Source organism: Castor canadensis, chromosome 4 (genome assembly GCF_047511655.1).
Source record: "Castor canadensis chromosome 4, mCasCan1.hap1v2, whole genome shotgun sequence".
Taxonomy (NCBI): Eukaryota; Metazoa; Chordata; class Mammalia; order Rodentia; family Castoridae; genus Castor; species Castor canadensis.
In genome coordinates, this window is record NC_133389.1 from 52222706 (window position 1) to 52240930 (window position 18225).

Sequence of the window (18225 nt, forward strand, 5' to 3'; positions counted from 1 at the left end):
CCTGGGCAAATGTAACCGGAAACCCATCCTATCTCCCACACCGGGTTGGCTGCACCTCTTTGGACCGTGAGTATTTGCTCTCCATTATTTAATCGACTTTCCGAAACTTGAAATGGTGTGGAATTTCAATGTAGAGTTACCCATTAGCTCCAGGGCTAAATTTAAACCTTTAATTAAATTAATCCGCTGATCTTAAACACATTGCTTCTCCCTCAGAAAAGTGTAACGAGAACTCAGGTGTCACAGAGCTTAATTCAGTGTGACAATTGTTCCATGCTGCATTTGGTTAAGTCACCCAAACCGCCTTGAGAAATCCAAACACGTTTTTAGATTTCTCGCGGCGGAACCCCCTAGACCCTACATCAACCCCAGCCAAGACCAACACTTGGGGGCGGGGCTGCTACTGTGCTAGATCCAGACAGACCCGCAGGTCTGGGTCATCGTGTCCTTAGGCAGGAACCCATCTTTGTAGAAGCCGTGGTAAGTGCCAAGCGGGTGTTTATGAAATTAATGACAGTAACTGTCCTTATCGCCCGTTTATAGGGGAGAAAAATAGATCATAATTCGCCAACATTTGGAAGGTGACAGGGAAAAGTATGTAAGCTTATTTTACCCGGTTTCAATCAGGGCCGAAGTAAAATTTCACGTTGGCCTTTGCTGAGAGCACTATGAAATTGGGGGTGTGTAAACCAGTCCGGCCACACGGAAGATGTTCATGCACGTGGGCTTTTATGAATGCCCGCGCGTGCCTTTATTTCGGGGCACTGCATCCTTGGGCCTGGGAATGAGTGTGAGCCACATCTCAATGGTCAGTGATGCTTTCAGTGGGGCTGCCCGCGTGGGGACTGCAGACCTACCCGTGCAACTATTAATAAGGACCTATTTGTCGATCCCCATGATTACTCCGGGTTCAGTGAATTCGCTTGCTGTCCACATCCTGCGTCGCCACCTGTCCTGCAGAACCCTAACTGCCCCAGGAGCCCATCCCCACGCTGTGACCCACTGGGTCCCTGCTCGCACCCTCGGTTCCGCAAGCGAGCGGGGCTAACGTGCTTGCTTTCCGCACCTGGCTTCCGAGCGCCGCGGGTGCCACCAACTCTCCCAGCCGGCAGCTGGGGATGATCGGGATAGCCCGGCGATCCCCACCCCAGCCACACGCTCCGGGCTGCCTTTCTCCTCCTCTTCCTCCTCCTGCGGCCCCTTCGCCTTTGCCGCCCGCCTCCGCCGGCGGCTTTGTTTTCCTCCCAGGTTTCATTCCCCACACGTGATACTGTGTTATTGCAAAGAGCGCTTCGGAGCGCGAGCGCGGGGCGCGCGCACCTATAAATACGGCCGGCGGGGCCGGGAGCCCGAGGCCGAGCGCGTAGAGGGTGATCGGGAGGCCCGGCTGCCAGCGAGTCGCAGCGGCGACAGCAGCAGCAAGCTAGGGGGGCACGCGTGTGGGTCCCGGCAGCGCCCCGAGCCCGAGCACCGAAGGGCGAGCATGGCCCGCTCGCGGGGGGGCCGGGCCGCCGCGCACGCCGCCCGCGCCCCGCGCCCTGCCCAGCCCGGGTCGCCGCGGCTCGCGCCCGCCGCTTAACCCTCGGCGCCCGCCGCTCGCTTCCCAGGGCATCGCGAAACTAACGCCGCACACGGACACAATGGCGGCGGCCACCGCCACCGCCGGCACCGCCGCTTGCAACAGCAGCAGCAGCGCAAGCACCGACGCCGCGGGCAGCAGCAGGGCGCCGCCGCCGCCACCACCACCGCAGCCCCAACCCGTGGCCGCCACGCCGGCCCAGCCGCCGCCCGAGCCCTCCCGGAAGCCGCGCATGGACCCGCGGCGCCGCCAAGCTGCCCTGTCCTTCCTCACCAACATCTCGCTGGACGGACGGCCGCCGCTGCAGGACGACTGGGCCGGTGGCGAGGACGGCGGTGCTGCCAAGCCGGGCGCTGCCTGCGGTGCCAGGACTAGGCTCAGCCTGCTGGCCGCCGGCTGCAGCGCGCTCTCCGCGCCGGGCACGGCGACCGGCCCCTACCTCCCGCAGCCCTCGCTGCTGCAGTCCCTCGCTCCCGGGGTGGCGCGGGGACTCGCCAGCCCCCTGGGCGCGGGCCGGGCGTCGGGGGAGCAGCCGCAGCCGCCCCGATCGGCGCCTCTTGCCGCCTGTGCCCAGTTGCAGCTGCCCGACGGGCACGGGGGCGCTGGGCAGGAGGACTTGGAGGAGGACGATGCTTTCACCAGCGTGCAGGTGCCGGCCGCCGCCTTCCTGGGCTCCGGGACCCCCGGGAGTGGGAGCGGCAGTCGTGGCCGCCTGAACTCTTTCACTCAGGGAATCCTGCCCATCACCTTCTCCAGGCAGACCTCGCAGAACTACTGCTCCCTGGAGCAGTCGGGATCGGGTGGCAGCACCAGCGCCTTCGAGCAGCTGCAGAGGTCCAGGTGAGTCCCCTCGACGCCACGCGCGCCCAGCTTTGCGTCCTCCGCTCCCTGCGAGCCGAGCCTCCCTGCGGTGTCTGGGCCCAAGGACTTGGGCTGCTCCCACCTTCCCGCGCCCGGCTGGATCCTGGTTCTCCTGGCCCGAATTCCAAAGCACTAAGGGCACAAAGAAGGGGAAGAGTCCCAGGAAGTGTGTGATCACACGTGTGTGCGAGCCCGGCATTCGCAGGGCAGGAGCGCCACGCTTGTGGCTTGGCTGGGGAGGTGGCAGTTGCAGGAGACCATTAAAAAGCAGCTCCCAAACCTTCCGCGGCACAAGGAGATCAGGAACTTCCTGCGACCGGGTCCAGGGCCGCCGGCGCGCTCCCCACGCGGGGCTGGCGGCTGCTGCGCGCGGCAAGCGTGGGTCCCGCGGCTGGGTGGCGCGCGGGAGCCCCTCGGAGAAGTTCCCGCGGCCCGGGACAACTCGGCTTTGCCCTTTGCGGTCCTAAGAACCAGGCACAAGGGGTGGGGGACTGGGAGGAAATCGGGCTTGAGGCTTTTTTTTTTTCCCCTCCCGAGAGGAATTTACTTAAGTTAGTTAAAAGCTTATTGTACTGCCAGCTGAAGTTGTCTGTAGTATTTAGCATTTTGCAGAAACATGAACTGTTAGACATTTGTTTCTTCAGGAAATAGGTGGGACTTGTTGCCATATGTTAGCTCAGATCTATGTGGGGCCGTGGGACTGCAGGGTGGGGAACAGGTAGGAGATGCAGGCCCTTCCCTGAGCCTCGGTTAGGTTAACTTTGAGAGCTGGAGCCTCAGTTTCCCCTTAAGGGCTGGGCCCTTGCCAGCGTGTTGCCTGCTGGAAGACCGAGCTGGCTCCCTTGACCGAATGGGCAAGAACAAGCCGGGCTTGCAGAAGTTGTCTCTTAGCAGTTGCTGAAGTCAGTAGGCACTGGCTTGGGTGTGTTAGCTCAGTGCACCTGGATGGCAGGCAGGGGTGTGGAGCCTGGGTTTGCAGCTTTGTGATTGCACAGATGAATTGGCCACACTGGGTACAGGTGACAGTCTCACTCTGGCATTTCTTGTCAGAGCATGCATCTTCCCATGTGCTCTGTGAGTGCTGGGAAGGGTTCTGGGCCAGAAGTGCACACTCAGCAGTCTGATCAGCTCCCTGTTGCCGCCCTCATAACCTGGCTCCTGCCGAGTGAGTGACTCTGGAGTCTCTGAGCCCAAGCCCAGCAGTCAGAGGGTCACAACAGGCATTGTCATGACCTAGGTGTTATGCTAAACCAGTGTGCAAGGCTGACCTGTGTACCTGGAAGACAGATGTGCTGACAGGAGCTGGAGCTGGGACTACCTTGCACTTTCTCCAAGAAACATTTCAGGGGATGTGGAGGATTTGTATGTTATATCTCTGAGCCAAAAACCATCCTGAACTACTGTCATCCTAGCACAGGCAGTCTTTAGGCCATTTTATTGATCCCTTCCATCTTAACACATTAAAGCGGGGTTAGTCCCCCAACAGTCATAGTTATCTTACTGTTTCTGGTGGCTTTTTTGTTTGTTTTTGATTTTTGAGATAGGGTGTCACTATGTGGGCAGAGTGACCTTGAACTCACAGTCTTCCTGCCCCAGTCTCCTGAGTGCTGAGATTACAGGGATGCACCATCACGCCCAGCTCATCTTAGTATTTCTAAGTAGTCCATTTCTGGTAACTTGATAAGCATTGTTTTTACAACCGCCGATTAAAAACAACATCAAGAGTCCCTTACTGTGGCTTACTCAAGTAATCCCAGCTACTTGGGAGCCTGAGATGGGAGGATCTCTGTTTGAGGCCAGCCCAGGCAAATAGTTCCCAAGACCCCCATCTCCAAAATAACCAGAGCAAAATGGACTGGAGGTGTGATTCACGCAGTGAGCACCTGCTTACCAAGTATGAAGTCCTGAACTCAAACCACAGTCCCTCCAAAACAAAACAAAAAGAACCAAATTTGATGTATGGAGATGGGGAAAACAGGTAAAACTGCTTTGAGAAAGACTTTTAAGAACGACCAGCTTGGCCCTGAAACAGTGACAACAAACTTGGAATATCCTAGGGCAATTTGTTTCCAGCGCTGCTGCTTTTCAGACCTTCCTTTGTGGTGTGCCGCCCTTATGTCCTATAAGACAAGAGTACTACCTGCCTAGACCAAGTGTGGCTTAGTGTAGACTGGAGACTTAGGTTCAGGCAGGGCCCGCTCTGCGGTGTGTCTTCCTATGAAGCCCTGCTAGTCCCTGGGGTTCCCCATGCTGCTTAACAAGCCAAGTGCCTGGGATGTGCTTTGTCAATCAAATTAGACTTTCTGTGGGCCCTTTTCTAAATATTTGAGGATTTCCACTGAACCTTGCACACTCCAAAGTGTGGGGTCTGTCCCCTCCATCTCACCAGAGTTCTTAGAAATGCAACTGTGGCTTTAGGCTTGAGGCTAAATCTGACTGTTACCAAGATCCTTGGTGATTCGCATACAGGTTACAGTTTGAGACACACTGCTGTAGTGAGTGGAACGCTGCACCGCCACCCCCTCCCTTTATGAATTTGCTATTTCCTGTATTGAGTTCATTATGGGTGTGTGGAAATCAGACTTCAGGATCTGCAACCTTGAAGCCTTTTCTGTTTAGTTACTTCCATCTGGACTCTTGTAAAGCCAATCACAGTGAATTGCTTGGATGTCCAATCTTTGAAATACAGCAAGGAGGAGCACTTCCGTGCCCTGGCCTTGGCATGAGTCTATGCAGTTTATGCCATCTGTGTTCACTGGGCCGATGCTTGACATCTGTCACGTTTGATCCTCACAGCCACCCTGTGTGTGAATTCTTTCACAGGCAAGGTGACCTTGGGGCTCAGAGAGGTTGAGTAACTGCCTGGAACTGGCCCAGCTACTGAGGCAACATGGTAATGAACCCAGGGCTGGGATAGGAACCTGGGTCTTTGATATCCAAGCTTGGCATCTTTCTCTCTGTCACTCTGCCATCCCACTATCCCTTGCATGCAGTAGAGCCATAGCTAAAAGTCAGGAGCTGTTGACTGTAAATATTTGCCCAGAATAGAGCAGGCCAGCCATATTGGTGAGACTCTGGATGCCTTTGTAATCACTCCCCCAAATGTAGCCTCTTAGTTTGGGGTCCCCAACTTCACTGCTACTCCCCAGGCTCCAGTCTATTAGGGTGTTTGTGCTCCCACGACCCAACCGTGGGCCTGAGTCTTGTGAATGGGGCTCCATGCAGCCCAGGATTTGCAGAGGTGTCAGCCTACAGGGTGCCTTTTCACCTCACACCCTGCTTGCTCCCTGCTGGGGCAGTGAGCCCCACATCAGGAAGGTGTTAATAGGCAAAAGGGAGTCCAACTTTATAAGGTGTGTTTTAAGGCGTCTTTACATTTCAGGCAACAGTCCTGGACTACTCAACTTCTAGAAGCTGCTGACCGGCAGACAGCCACCCCAGGGCACATAGAGTGGAGCCCAGGTGAGCCATGTGTCTGGCAGGAGTGCAGCAGGTCATCTCCATACTCTTTAAAAAGCAGGAGAACACCTGGTAACCCAGGTAGACAGTTGGGTCTTAACTGGAAGGAGGGCATGTGGTGGTGAAGGATCCCAAGTCCTGTGTTTGAGTGCTAGGGCTACCATGGCAGCTGTGTAGTCCTGTGCAGGTGAGTCGGCCTTTGTGGGTCTGTCTGTGATGTCCTCCGCCTGTGTCCTGGGCCCTTGCAATTGCTAATTGCATTTATATTTGTTGTTGAAGACTGACTAGTGTGCTCACTGCTTTTGGGTCTGTCCGATGGGGATGTGTTTAGGATCACCTGGGGATCTCTTAAAAAGCAGACTGTCCTGGGATAAAATGGAGCACATTCTGCAGGGAAGCTTTTTCTGGCACTGTGCATTGTTCCTGTGGTAAGGCCCAGGGAGCCCCAGGTTAGAGGTGTTAGTACTGTGCTAAAGGTCGCTCAGGCTCACCCTGGACTGGGTGCCCTGGCTAGGGAGGGCTCCTGCCCACCCTCCCTCTGTGCTGCCCCCCGTTGGCAGAAACTGGGATCTGCTGTAAGTAGTAATCCCAAGAGTCTTTGCTGAAAAGGAAAATGTGAACAGACCAGGGATGGGAGATGGCCAGTCTTCTAACTTGTCACTGCCTTGCTCTGTGACTGGTTTCCGTAGCAATAAGCAAACACAAGTTATCTTGGAGCCATTTTTCCAGCAACATGAGTTATGGAAACAAAGCCACTACCCCTGGCTGGGCCAGGTTCTGGTCAGGGTGCTTTCCCAAAACTGGACATTGTCTGTGTCCTGCTGGGGGCTGAGGAACATGTAACTTGGGGCTCTTAGGATGGCAGAGACCTCTCGGGTCCGTCCTCTGCTCTCCCTACAGTCACCAAGCCTGTGGTGTGGCTGAACTCCTGAGCAGAGGAGATTGGAAACCACCCCTGCTGGCAGGCGCCAGGAAGATGTGAGTTCTGTGTGACTTTTGCCCTCTGGGAGGGGTGGGGAGGCTGCCAGTGGCCCGATCCTCCCCTCACTGGAGAGTGGGGAGGTGGCCTTACCAGCAGGATAGGAGGAACCAATAGAATGCTGGGCTCCGGGCCTCAGTCTTCATGGAGTGAGAGAGTTGGGGCAGGTGAGCCTGACGTCTTTTCCGGGGCTAGGTCCCTGAGTGTCCAAGCCTCAGGCCTCCTGCCGCAGGCCTGGGCCTGTTCAGCTTGGGGCACGAGTGTGATTTCACCCTAAAATTGGATGTAAACAGCCATAAGTGTGTGTGTGGCCCTGGGGGGCAGAACATGCACTGTGGGGTAAATGCCTGACTGGCTTCCCTCAATGTAAGGTGGAACTTTAAAAACCACTCCCGCTGTGCTCCAGAGCAGCGGGTATCACAGCTGGACTGAGACCTTGAGGAGGCTGGAAGTGTCCGCCTGCTGAGTCCCTAGTCGACACCCCAACCTCACCAAGGAAGTGATCTGTAGGAACCTTGGTTGCTAAAGGGCCTCAGGTTTTGCAGAGCACTTTTGTAGATGTTGCCCCAGCTAACACTAGGGCAGGAGTTGGAGGTCACATAATGGGCAAAGGTGACCTCAGGTGCTTTGTTACCTGTCAGGTACACAGTAGAGGAAAGTCTAATAATGGGACTGAATGTGTTCTGTCACTTATTCACTCAACAAACACTGACCACAATGAGCATCAATTATGAGGTACTATGTGCTAATTATAGAAGGCAGCCATAAAACCCAGGCCCTAACTGTGTCCAGAGACGTAAACAAAGAGGTGATTTAGCACAGTGCTGGATGTTTGCTTAGAGGTGAGTTTCATGTTTGATCCCCGTGGGGCAGGGAAATTCCCCGTGGGACCTGGCACACAGTCTTGGGCCTGATATTTCTGTTTCACACACACAGAGCAGGCATCATTCTAAGCACTTTATAGGGATTAAGTGCGTTCGTATTTACAACCCTGAGACAGCATTATCAACCCTTTTGAAGGACAGAGAGGTCAGGTAACCTGCCAGGGTGCCTCAGCCCAAATGTGGGGACTGGGTTTGGAGCCAGGCGGTCAGACCCACAATCTCCGCTGGCACTGCCCACCCTCTGTGCTGGGTCGAGTTCATAAGTGCTTGCCGCTTGGCTTCAGCTGAACTGAACTGGGCAGCAGGTGACCTGAATGACCTCTAGGTCACGGCCATGCAGTGGTTGCTTTATGTAGATAACCACGTTTGTGTCATGCCGGTAGGACCCAGGGGCCTGTGACCACAGTACTGAAGTCCTCCCTCCCGGGTCTGTCCTCATTGTTGCCTCTGATTTCCTGGTACTGTACTGTCCACGTTCTTCCCAGAGGATGGTGGTGGTGACTCTGTCCCCACCCTGACTCGGTTCTCATCCGTGAAACGGGGTCAGTCACCCTATCCTTCCTGTTGCGTGCAGTTTGTGGAGACCCACAACTGATCCTGTTAGTCTTAAATTCTTGTTTCTTGCAAGGCAGCATGATCGCCACTGTCACCTGCCCTGCCACACTATACTGGCTTTCCCAAGGATGCCATCCCTGCAGGGTGCACAGACTTCCTCCCAGAAGAGACCCCAGCATCTCTCACGAGACACCCTTCCTTCCAGATGCAGTACCCCACAGAGCAGGCCTGGCTCACCTGTGCACTCCTCCCACTGACTCCTCCTCTGTGGCTGGGGGCTGGCTCGCACCAAAATGCAGCACAGAACCCAAACAAAGCCCAGGTTCCTGACAGTGTCAGTAGGAATAGTTGGATTTTGTTTTCGTTTCTGTGGTTCTGGGGATAAAATCCGGGTCTTGCACATACAAGGCAGTGCTCTACACTGAGCTGCACCCTCAGCCCAGGAATGTAGGTTGATCCCAAGACGCCTGGCTGAACCTCTTAGAAATCTCAGGACCTCCTTGTCCTCCAAGCCCTTCTCCTCCATCACTACCTTCCCTACACCCTCTACTTCCCAGGCATTTTTTTTTTCTTCCAGCAGCCACTTCCTCCCTTTTATTTGGTGACAAGGGCTGCCTCCTGCCTTCTTCCTCAGTTCCACTAAGACAGGGAGCCTCCTGTCTTGACTGTATCCCCTGTATCCCTGCCCTGGGGTAAGGGGCACCGCAAGCCTGCCTGTCTGCTCCCCGGGGCGGGGGGTAACAAGGACAGTGCACATTGCCATGCTCTGTGCTTTGCATGCATTGTTTTTATCTCACCTGCTCCGCAATCCTGTGCAACAGGGCCACACGCACTTACAGCTGCAGTGATGGAGGCTGGAGGGGTCAAGGAAATGTGTGCTTAAAGCCACTTGGCTGTAACCGTGAACTGAGTCCTGGTTTTCCTGACCTTTGAGCTGGACTTCTGCCAGACACAGGAGTGTGCTGTGCACTTGAGAGAGAGGAAGGAGACCTGAGCAGGCTAGTAACCTGAATGGATCATGCTGGGAAAATTTACACCCCAGGAATTGGCCAGGCTACAATCAGGGCACTTTTCCTGTTCCTGAGAGCTGGTTTATCAGGGTGTGCACCAAGGGTTTTATCCCCCTGCCATTTTTTGTTCCGTTCCCCCCTGGGGGGGGTATCAAAGGTATCCCCCCCCCCAATTTTGTTCCATTCTCCCCTGTGGGTATCAAAGGAAGCATGTTGAAAGCCAGCCCTTTAAGAATCTGCTACTGTACAATGATGTGAATTTCCCCAAGGGTCACCACCACCTATTTTTCTCCCTCAAACAACCAAAAACCCCCTCAAGCCTGTTCCCCTCCTCTCCCTCCCCAACCCCAAGCTGTGTGCAGTTTAAAAACCGAACTTTTCAGATACTGAACTGAAACAGAGTGCTCAGCCTTGCATGTAGGAATCATAAAATCCTTCGCTGTTACTTTCCTTTACAAACTGTGATGCTGCGTTTTTATCTTTGTTTGGGTTTTAAAAGCCTCAGAAAACACATACTCCATCAGTTGCCTGGGTCTTTTCCCCCCTGTGTCAGTAGTTTGGATAATTGCACGCTAGTTTATGTTTCACGAGGTTATCATTAGTGTGGTTTGGGGTTTAGAGCACCACATTTAGGCACAAAGACAGAAGTTTGTAAAGTAGAACATGCATGTGCGTGCGGTTTAGGATTTGGATATTTGTAGTAACGTGGGCGTGTATGAAAGGACCCAGTCTTGTCCCCGATTTAAAGGAAGCCTAAGGTTCATGATAAATAGATTAAAAACATACAACAAGAGACTAATAAGTTTGGAGAATGCCAAGGATTTCTGTGTGTTTCGCACATTGATTTTTATTTTAATGCATTTTCCTCCTGACCTGATTATGTATGTAGCAGTGTCTACTTGGTAGTTCTAGGAAGGGGGATGAGGAATAGAAGATTAAAAGACATGCTTAATGCATGTTAGGGGTAATAACTGAGCTAGTTGAAAGCTAGTTCTCATTGAATTATATACATTTGAATTGCGTACATATGAACTAGATGTGTGTGTGTGTGTGTGTGCGCGCGCGTGCGCGGGTACAGGTGCATATTGATATTCGGCAACAGTAAGGCTTGAACTCAGCACCTCACCAGTGCTAGGCAGACACTCTACTACTTAAGCCATACCCCCCAGCCCTTTGTGCCTTAGTTATTTTTCAGTAGAGTGTCATGTGTTCACCAGGGCCAGCCGGTCTGTGATCTTCCTTTTAATGCCCCCTTGTAGCTGGGATGACAGGTTTGTACCACCATCCCTGGCTTGTTGGTTGGCCTTTTTGCCTGGGCTGGCCTTGAACTTCGATCCTCCCAAGCAGCTGGGATTGCAGATGTCAGCCAAGTAACCAGTCATCTTATTTTAGTGAGTTGGATGAAGTATGCTTTTGGAGAATGAAAAGTGAAGGAGGAAGATGAGACTGCAGATTACTAAGGTAATCATGGGAGCCTATCTGTTAGTCACAAAACTAACAACTGATAATATTGTTAAGTTTTACTTATTTGATACTTTACAGCTTACAAAGTGCTTTTATAGATATTTTTTGCATCAAGATCTTTCAAAAAGGCAGTGGGATAGCACAGATTAGAAATTGTGTGATAAAGCTAACATTTTGAAATCTACATTTTTCCAACTGAGATTTAAAAACAAACAAAAACTCTATCATAGTTGTATCACCTAACAAAAACAAAAGTTCCTATTAAGTAGTGTAAGCATTTCTTCTTTCCTGCCCCAGATCTTCATTTGTGTTTTTGTAAACCTCAAAAGAACAAAGATCATAGGAGCTCATTCACTTCAGACCTATAGGCTAGAGTCAGTCAAGGTCAGTGTGGTAGAGTACAAAGCAATAGTGTGCTGAGCTTGGCTGGCCAGCGCCTTCCCGTCAAGACCTTCCCATCATCTGGGATGCTGATTTGCACATGATAACCTCTGGAGCAGGCCAGCAGAACCCTGGGCTGGGGCCAAGTAGTGGAAAATTCACCCAAGGTCCCAAGGAGATCAGCCTTCTTAAGACCACAGTTGGGGGTCAGCCCTTCCTCTGAGGAGTGGGCTCTTGCTCAGCAAAATAGGTGATCAGATTCAGGAGGGGAAAGAACAACTTTGGAGTCCCCAGCTCTGCCTCTTAGGACCTTTTAGGCCACTCACACAACCCCTCTGAGACCTCATCTGTAGAGTGGGATAGGAATTCCTGCATTTGGCACATAGCAGGTATTAGAATAAGAATTCTGCCCCTGGTGACTAAGCTGAGCTGTACAATTGGAGCTGTGCTCTCTAGTCACAGTTGACGGAACCCAACCGTGACCACACCCCGTATCTTCCACCAAACACAGCTGAGAATTTGGGGAGGTCTGCCAAGAGCAGGGCCCTGGGGCTGTGGTGCCCTGGGAGGGTGCAATCGCTGCAGTGTTTGGTTTCACAAGTAGTGAGATCAGTGCAGAGCAGGAGAAACGAATCTCAGCCCTAGGTGCTGGTTTTGCCCGGCCTACACTGCATCTTGACAGTTTCCACCACTGTAGCCTTAGAGTAGTGAAGTGGGGAAGGATATACAATAGCCCATCCTGCCTATATGGAATATGCTGCCCCGCCTAGAGGGTCCCTGTCACCCTCCACTAGGGCATCTGTGAGAGAGGAGTGCAACTTCCAAAGACAGTTCCAGGAGTTGCACCTTTGCTCGCTCCCTCTAGAGGATCCACAGCCCTCATTCTGGTTCTGTGTTCTCCTGCTCGGCCTCCAGTGTCTACTCCCTAAGGTAGGGAGATCAGGGAGGAGCTGATGGAGGAGTCCCAGGGAAGGGGGGGACCTGAGTGCAAAAGCAGCACAGAGGCCTGTGCCTGTGACTAACACGTGACACTCGCTTCTCACTGTGGCTGCTCACGACTCTCACAGGTTCACTGCATGCCCTGCAGCTGCATCCCTGACATTCTTTGGGTCACCTTCCTTTGCAGACCTTATTTTTGTTCTCATGGTGTACTAGGCTGAAAGTGCTTTCTCTCCAATGTATGTTCACTGGAAATCTCAGAATGGGACCTCGTGTGGAGATAGTGTCTTCCTAGAAGTAATCAGTTGACGTCACTGGATTAGGATGACTCTAAATCCAATGACTGCTGTCCTAAAAGCTGTGTGAGCTCACAGACTGAGAAGACAGCGACAGAGATCAGAGTGATGCATTTGCCAGCCAAGGAGTGCTGGCAACAACAGAACCAGAAGAAGCACGGCCTCTTCCTAAAGCTCCACAAGGAGCCAACCCTGCTGACACCTTGATTTTGGACTTCTAGCCTCCAGAACTGTGGGAGAGCAAACTTCTGCTGTGTTAAGCCACCCAGAGCTGGTGGAATCTTGGTAGTAGCTCAGGGTTAGAGCAGGGATCCAGGTCCCTGCACAGATGAACCAGCCTTCCTCCCCCGCCCCAGTAGGGATGGACAGAAGTTCCATGTTTGCATTGTCTCTATAATGAATACCTAAAGTAATCAGCCAACAAAGAGAGAACCTTTTATTTTGGCTTATAATTTTGGAGGGCCTACTCCATGTCAGTTGGCTCCATTGCTTTTGGGCCAGTGAGGAGACAGCACACCATGGTGGGAGTGTGTGATGAAGCAGAACCAGTTACCTCCTGGCCAGGAACAAAAGAGAGGAGGTGAAAGACCCAGGTCCCAGAGTCCCCTCTGAGGGCATGCCTCCATTGACCCACAGACCTGTCAGCAGACCTCTCCTCTTAAATGGCCACCACCTCCCAACAATGCCAAGCAGGGGGAACATTCCAGATCCAAACTGCCACAGGTTGAAGTAGGTGGCTGGAGAACCATGGAATTTTAGAATATAGACCTGAGCTCTATATTGGACACTTCTGGTTTGGGTCAGTGCTTTGGCATAGCTGTGCACCAGGAATTATCAGAATGTGTTCCCCAGACCAGCAGCACTAGGAACTTGGTAGAAATGTGACTCATGAACTAGATGTGGTGATGCACATCTGTAATCCTAGTACTTAGGAGGCTGAGGCAGGAGGATCACAAGTTTGAGGCAGGCCTGGGCTACATAGTGAGACCTTGTCCCAAAAACAAATAAACGAGGTGTACCAGAAACCCTGCGGCAGGGCTCAGCAGTCTGATTCATCAAGCCCACAAAGTTACCTGATGCCCATTGCAGTTTGGGAGTAGCCACTTAGACTACTGGAGCTTTCCTGTGACTCGGAGAGATGTAAATGGTGCCTTGTGCTGTTATTATGAGGTATTTTTGTTGCACTCTAAAGCACTTATTCTAGCACAAATCAATGGGTATAACTGAGTGCGCTCTGCTGAGAGCCCAGGTGTCAGAATGGAAGTTTCACTTGATCATGTACGGGTTCATCACTGCTTTTCTGTCCCTCCCAGAGCCACCCTGTGCACCTGGTGAATTTCTTCTAGGCTTGACTCTGTTGAGTTCCTTTCACCTTGGCTTTCCCTGCCTCCTTCTGTCTGGTGTTTCTGTTCCTCGTCTGTGTCCTAAAGCATTTTATATTTACTTCTATTTTAAGATTTAGCAGTTGCTTCAAGGATTTAAACAGATTTGTTGAAAGCTTTCTACTTTGTGCCAAGCCCTGGGGATACAGGGGTGCTCCTGAGTGATGGGGTCCCTATCACTGTGGATCTTGGCTCTAGTGTGGGAGATGGGCGGATAAAAGGCAACTGGAAAGCTACAAGTGAATTCTGGAAGGCACCCTGGGGGAATCATTAGGGTCTAAGGCCATCTGGTGGATACAGTGGCTGGGACAGGCACTCCTGAGGAAGACGAGGAAGCAGCTAAAGCCACCTGAAGATGGGACACAGGTTTCTGGTGCTGAGGACCATGCATCCTGGAACCCTGAGATGTGACCAGGCCTGATCTGTGTAAGGAAGAAAAAGAAGGCAGGGCGGTTTGGAGCACAGTGAGTGTGGGAGCAGAGGCATGAGAATTGGGCAGATGCCATGTACTGCAATGGATGTGGGGAGATGTTTGGGAGCCTCTTGGATCCTGAGGGACAGAGCAGTCTGGCCTGGGTGGAGATGGGGAGGTCCCGATAGGTTCAAGGTACACATTGGAGATAGAAGTGATAAAACACTCAGGTGAGTTGGATGGTGCCTGCCCTCACGGAGCTCATGTCTCACTGGAGAGATGCTTGAATCATCAGGTGACAGATGTGGTGCGTGTTACAGATAGGACACCCTTGACCCTGTTGGCCCGTGATATGTGCCGTGTTAGCGGGTCATGGAAGGCTGGTTTGCAGAGGACACTGCTGAGCTGATGTCTAAGGATGAACAGGCAGAAGGTAGATGATGGGGACTGGGATGACATGGGCGAGGAGGAGGTGTGGTAGGTGCAGACCAGAGTTGGGGGCACTCATGCAGACCGGAGGAGTCACAGGTGGGAGGAGGCCAGAGAGCACATGGAGGCCACTTGGACCACAGTGATGTGATGGGCGAAGTGAGTAGATTCAAGATGCATAGGGCGCAATGGAATGTTAGGGCTGTATTGCAGGGAGAGAGGAGGGCACTGAGAGATCCCTGAGCTCTGGTGGATTGGATGGCAGGGCCGTCCTGAGACAGGAGGAAGTGGCACATTCCAATGTTACAAGTTTTTAAAAAATACTACCTAGAAGAAAAATCATAAGAGCTCAAATGACCCTATTTCTTCCCCTTTTCTTTTTCTCTCTAATCTAATGTCTTTATTCTCTTATAGCTTAAGGGGATTTAGCCGTAGGGTTATAAATAACTTTTTGAATGAGGATGTGCATGCAGAAAGTTTCCTTTCTCTCCCAAAGTGGAGAGTGGTGCATATGCTTACAGATCACCCCAAGTTTTGTATAATCACGTCTAAATTTTTGGCTTAAAAGTTCTAATACTACCTTTTAAGGTAAATGCTTAACATAACAATTAAAAAAAATCCCAATCAGATTTCATTCATTTAACTTTGAAGACATTCAACTTCTTTTTATTAAAGAAAAAATCATTGTGTAAAATGACTAGATTTTCTCAACTATACCCAGTTCAACTTGCCCATATTCAAAAGTAATTACCAGGTACATTGCAAATGTGAGGAAGGATGTATTCCCGAGGGAACCCTTGGCTTGCCTTTGGGCAGCTGCATAATGGCGGGCTGTGGTACCGGTACCCAGTGTGCGGGAGATTTGCTTCTGTTCTGTGGTTCAGAGTCGAGCTGGGTTTGGTCTCAGTATCACAGATAGCTTTTGTGTCTTTCTCTTGTTTTATTGGTGGCTTTTTGGTAATAATGTCGAGCTTACTGACTGCTCTCTTTATGAGCTTACAGGGCCATATGGAAATTGCTTCACATCCCACATCTGCCCTGTCCTGGGTCTGTGATTTTGGGCAAGTTCCCTAACCTCCTTTGTCATCTATAAAGAGGGAGGTCACATTAATAGTCAGATCCCTCGTAGCGTAACCACAGTGTACAAACCTGGCAATCTCTGGGAAGTACTTATCCCTGTACCTAGGGTGAAGCCCTCATAAGTATCTGATGTGATTATCTTAATGGTGTTTTACACCATTGATTGAACTGGAGAGAGTTTACTTTTCTCACCCAGTCCCACAGAACCAACAGGGCTGAGATTCCTGGCAGAGTTGGGATGGATCCTGTCTAACTGGAAAACCATGCTCTTCCTCTTGACCTAGTCACAAACCTAATTAAGGTTTGTGACCTTCCTCATCAAAATAGGTTCTGCCTTAGACCTCTGCACTGCTTGACACTTTCCCTGTCAAAGAATATATGCTGACGTTCTTGTCATTTACCAGCTCAGCCTGAGTTTGAGGAAGGCTGTGTCGGTGGGAAGCTGCCGTGCATGCAGAGTAACAAAGGCCGATTTAAAATTTTGACCCCAATTTGCTACAAACACAAGTGAATGATGGTGGCTGGGTGGATCGGAAGCAGAGGGAATGATATATTTCATTTCAGTTATCCTGCAAACAGTATTTCACAGAGCTGGAAAGAATTTAGCCTGCAGAGCTCAGGAAAGAGGTGTGACATTCATTCTGGGTAACCTTAGTTCTTCTGAGCCAGGAAAATAAAAGTCAAGACTGAACTATAAGGAAATGAAAAAGATACATTCATGCTGGTGAAATCTGGCTTAAGAAGGAATATTTACATAGGAGCTCAGCATTGATTTTATATTGTCACAAATTGGTACCATATGCCTGTGCTTCAGACAGACTTGCCAGCCAATCTGAGACTCAGAGTTGGACAACAAATCACTTTGCCATTTGGAATGCCATTGATATTTTAGAAGTTTCTTTTTGTTTTCAAAGGGGGAAAGAATGTGTATAACAGACCTAGAAAACAGAACTTTTATAAATGGCAATTAACAGAGGGTGCCCAAGGGAGGAAGTCTCCAGTTTCTTTTTATAACCCTGGCAGAAGTAATTGAGGTGACATTTTATTAGCATTGCTATCCCCTGCTTGCACTGGGACTCAGTTCAGCCATGTGGAGCCATGTCCACAGCTGGCCATTCCATTCCCATTTGCCTTCAAGCTTAGGGCAGAGTAGAAAAGCACAAGAGTGCTTCTGTTTGGGGCGGTGTAGTGGGATCCCAGAGTCACGGCCAGGCCGAGCATAGTTTCTCTGATGGCTGAAAATGCTGGCTTTTCCTTTTGAGTCTTGGATTTGGTCTCAACGGTGTTTCCTTATCCTACGGGCCATTTTTCTCACTGGCCTTTAAACGCCTTGTAAAATAAGTCTGGAATGGCCTGACACCTCTGCCTGTTCCTGGAATGCTTTCTCAGAGGTGCTGCCGTGTGAGAACGTGTGCTGCTTTTCGATGATTTTCTCTGTCACTTGCCAGAAGGTCACCTGGATGACTGGGAGAGTGGAGTGTAGTCTGGAATGTTGTCAGACTTTGGCAAGGAGCTTTTTTTTGTCTCTGAAGATCAGCCTGGAAAAGGTGAGGACATGGTTACAGGATGGCGCAAATGAAGTGAGGCCACCTATGATGGAGCCATTTTAAACAGTGAAATCGCAATCAAAAGTAAAAAAGTGAAAACATAAATGTGCAGAGTGCTATGGAGGGAATGCATGTTTGCAGCGTAAACTGAAGCAAGATGGCAGAGTATCGCTTTGTTCACCTGAGCTAGGTGCCTGTGTGATGGGTGACTCATTTTTTGCCACACTGCATACGCATATGCCTGAATTCTCATGAAAGTACTGTGAGTTGGTTTAGGGATGGCAAATAAATTCTAGCAAGTAGGCAAATTGGCAAACACAGAACTCAGGCTTACAGAAATGCTTGTTGTGTGCTAGGGGCCTCCTTTCCTAGGTGGCTGAGTCCTGGAAGAAGTCTGGTCTTTCCTTTACAAAGCCCTGCTTCATCCAGTTTATTCCTTGGCAATGCCCTTGAAGTGGGAAGGGCTGTCTGTATCCTCTTCCTTTTGTGAATGAGAAGTCACATGGCCAAGGGTCACAGCTGAAAGAAAGTGAAATCTGACTTCCTGGCCCTGGATGTTGTTTACCTTCCATGATGCTGTGCTGAGGTCCAAGGTAGAACAAGTGCCTTAAATGAGAGAATTTAATTGCTGGCATCTTTTCTTCTTCTTCTTCTTCTTCCTTCTTCCTTTTTCCTTCTTCCTTCTTCCTTCTTCCTTCTTCCTTCTTCCTTCTTCTTCTTCCTTCTTCTTCTTCCTTCTTCTTCTTCCTTCTTCTTCTTCCTCCTTCTTCTTCCTCCTTCTTCCTTCTTCCTTCTTTTTTCTTCTTTCTTCTTCTTCTTCTTCTTTTTTTTTGAAACTGGCTGTGTAGCCCAAGATGGCCTGTAACTTACAATCCTCCTGCCTCACCCTCCTGCCACCAGGCCTTGACATTATATTTTAACACCATTTAAGAATTACCTTCTTCCTATCAATTTCTGTATGACTCAGT

The 18225-nt window shown here is 50.9% G+C and overlaps 1 protein-coding gene across 3 annotated transcripts in view; it reads left to right on the forward strand.

Moving 5' to 3' along the window:
• Nucleotides 1-424: 424 nt before the first annotated feature.
• The window catches only part of Cables1 (Cdk5 and Abl enzyme substrate 1), a 100978-nt gene continuing 83177 nt past the window's right edge, over nucleotides 425-18225 (forward strand). For 2 of the 3 annotated variants that reach the window (XM_074070152.1, XM_074070153.1), the window contains exon 1: nucleotides 1553-2419. In XM_074070152.1, coding sequence (XP_073926253.1) covers nucleotides 1641-2419 — 779 coding nt within the window. In that variant the 5' untranslated portion in view covers nucleotides 1553-1640. Of the gene's footprint in view, nucleotides 481-1552; nucleotides 2420-18225 lie in introns of those variants that run through there. The other variant, XM_074070154.1, reaches the window with a different exon arrangement.